The sequence below is a fragment of the Cordyceps fumosorosea genome, assembly GCF_001636725.1.
Source record: "Cordyceps fumosorosea ARSEF 2679 chromosome Unknown scaffold_161, whole genome shotgun sequence".
NCBI lineage: Eukaryota > Fungi > Ascomycota > Sordariomycetes > Hypocreales > Cordycipitaceae > Cordyceps > Cordyceps fumosorosea.
Genome location: NW_017387461.1, coordinates 2,746 through 5,911, shown reverse-complemented (window position 1 = coordinate 5,911; position 3,166 = coordinate 2,746). Strand labels below are relative to the sequence as shown.

Sequence of the window (3,166 nt, the reverse complement as noted above, 5' to 3'; positions counted from 1 at the left end):
TCTTTTCCCCATCCGCTCTTCACTACTGCTGTTTAGGCCGGAGATCCTGGCCGAAGCGGTGCTGCGTTGAGAGCGGCTCGTGAAACCGGGGACACACATGACCGGGACTTTGTCCGTGGCTACAAAAGCCCGACTCTCCGCCGCTGGGAACTTCTCGTCAGCTCCTCACAGACCGTTTGCCTCCCTGCATATATTCTCGTCTGGCCTTGTAGCTTCATGCTCTACTGCCCCCTGCCTGCGCGTCTCCTCTTCTTAAGCCCGGCATCCATATTGACTTCTCTATTCCAATACCCCAAGATGTACCCTGGCTCCGCCCAAGAGAACCAGACAATGGTGATTCTGCTTACCGGAGTGTGTTCACGCCCCTCTTATGTGCAACACACATCCAAGCTAATGTACCTGGCTAGAACCCAAGCAGCGCAATCAACGCCTTCATGTCTACTCAGGCCCAGGTCCCCGCCTCAGGGTACCAAGGCTACCATGGACAGCAGACCCCGTATACGGCCCCTCCACTGCAATCTCACGCGGGGCAGTACGCTCCGTCGGCGTCCCACCAAACTATGCCTCTTCAACCAGCGCTGATGACCTCTTACATGACGAGGCAAGCGCAGCCGGGGTCTCAGCAAGCAATGCCTTCCCAGGGGTCGTCGCTAATGAACCCGTACATGCCACAGCAGGTGCAACAGGTGTTCTCGTCGCAACAGATACAGCAGCGTGTGGTGTGTCAGCAACAGCAGCAACAGCAGCTACAGCAGCAACAGCAGCTACAGCAGCAACAGCAGCTACAGCAGCTACAACAGCAACAGCAGCTACAGCAACTACAGCAACTACAGCAGCAACAGCAGCAACAGCAGCAACTTGTGGCAAAAAGCTCGGTGATTTGTCATCCGGCTGCGAGTCAAGTATCTCAAGGATACTCGGCTCCCCATAACACGGCATCTCCCAGAGAGGATCCGGCGTTGAATTCCACCAAGACTCCTAGCGAGAATGGTGACTACAGGTTAGTTTGAAGGACAAGAACTCTTGCCAGTCACATGCAAAAGCTAAGCAGATGGCGCACAAGTTGGTGAAGGGGATAACATGGATTTGTCAAATGATCGCGATCGTCATGCTGGCTATGGGATCGAAAATCTACCTAGAACAAAACATAGGGTCTGTACGTGTGGTCCTTTTGACATGGGTCTCGGTCATTGCTGTCTTGCGGATGCAGTGGTCTAGTACCCGGTACCAGTAGTTTGACTTGGGCACATATAGGACTCTAGAGTCAGGCACAGGACCAATACCTTGTTTCCTGGCAAAAAAGTCTTCGGTTAACGATTTTTTTGTCTTGCATGACGGAAAGCTGTGTTTGTGGTAGAAACCCAGTCTCGTAAGCCAAACGGTCAGAATGATGGATTATTGGGCTGTCAACCAATGTGATCAGAGCACCAAATAGCTATCATTGTCAACATCCGAGACGTGACCGCTCGCGGGAAACAAGATCCAGGGCGACGTGACTGGAAGCAAATAGGCTCCGATCCAACAATCAAAGCCAGCAGCAGTCTCCGGGCGTAATCATCGCGCCCCAAACGGCGATGTACAGAGGCCGCTCCGGAAGATCTAGTCCAACACCGATAAATACCACTGCATCATTGCTTTCAAAGCAGCTGCAGCTGTCTGAAGATAGCTTCCCATATCCATTTGTCCTTCATAAGATGTCCGAGAGACACGACAGACTTAAACAAGCGCAAAAGAAGAAACTGCTTATCAGTGAGTATTATTTAGACACAAAGCTTCGAGTGCATTCTATATCATGCCATTAAAGATGCACCAAAGCAACTATAGAGAGCGAGGAAGCTTGTTACACTCGCTCCACGATGACTCACCATGAAGAAGCATGGTATCACTTTTACTCCTAGTATTGATTCATTCCGAAATTATAAGAGGCAGACTGGAACGAGAAAAACCGAATAGCGGTCCTACGCACCGCACTGTGGCTAGATTTTACGCGACGTCTTTCTACATCTAGCTTCAAGACCAGGTTTTCTGAGGTATGACGGCCACGCATTTTCACTCGAATAGGTAGAATACTAAGGAGTCTTATAGCGAGATGGGTGAGCTGTGCTGTATCTCTTGCTGCCACGCGGGCGAACATGGATCTCACGACTACTGCTTGCCTTGTGCCACGAACCCCTGCTGCCCAACCATTGGCGGAGCCCCTTCGCAGAAATAAATGCCACAACAAATTTATTTCTATATTGAAAATGCCGGTAAAAACTGCAAATGGCATAAAGTTTTGGCACGCTAGAGACGGCTATTCTTGGCTTGAGTGAGCCGTTCTAGATAAGGGGTCAACTCACTGATCAAAATTAGAAATAGATAGCTAGGTATTTAGGTGCAGCTTTGCCACAGAAGACAGCACTCATATGTCGGTAAAGCCAAGAATTCCCCTACGCAGTCCTGGCCGCCTAGACACCCGCGTCTTCCAGCCAGGTTACGGTCCAAGCGAGCAATTTCTTCTAAAATGTACGCATTGCGGTAATGTTATACCTGCACGCTGTCGTCGCATCTACTACAGACAGGCTGCCTATCACGCCAGCTGCTACTGCGTACACAAGCCGCTACCGCAGGAACCGGCCCGTCGACCACAACACTTCGTCCGAGGACTGAGTAGTGAGGTAGAGCCGGTTCAGGAGCCAGTCAACCTTATAAATGCAGCGGCGGAGACCTCATGGACAACATGCACGGCTAGTAGAGCGAGCTTGAACACCAAAGCAACGAGAGTTTCACGTGTGTATGGCTACGATGCCGTCCTAGATTTTCTGTCTCAGTATTATGGCGGTAATAATAGCAGAAATTTTATATAGCCGGGCCTCAGGTGTTAGGACGCAAGTCAAGTTGCTCCGCACCATGGAATAAGATGAAAATTTGAATTGTCAAAATCGATATTGAATTGCGAAACCACTTAGTAACAGGAATTAGTGGTGGCTGTGTTGATGACACCCCAAACTGATCTCGAGATCGGGAGCGCAACCTCGAGCAAGCACAGTGTGAGGGTTTGGACAATTTATTCAATCATCTAAACGATCTTGGTACTGTATGTACTGTACTGTACTGCACTCTATTGTACAGTATCAGTACAGTTCAGTATCTTTTGTTGTTCCTTTTCGTCTCGTCAAACGATTCG

The 3,166-nt window shown here is 49.8% G+C and overlaps 1 protein-coding gene across 1 annotated transcript; it reads left to right on the top strand.

Moving 5' to 3' along the window:
• Positions 1-297: 297 nt before the first annotated feature.
• On the top strand, positions 298-1,010 carry ISF_10021 (hypothetical protein; the record flags this gene model as incomplete). Its single annotated transcript, XM_018853619.1, has 2 exons — positions 298-351; positions 408-1,010. The coding sequence occupies 2 exons, from the start codon at positions 298-300 to the stop codon at positions 1,008-1,010; spliced, it is 657 nt and encodes a 218-aa protein (XP_018699192.1).
• Positions 1,011-3,166: the final 2,156 nt, after the last annotated feature.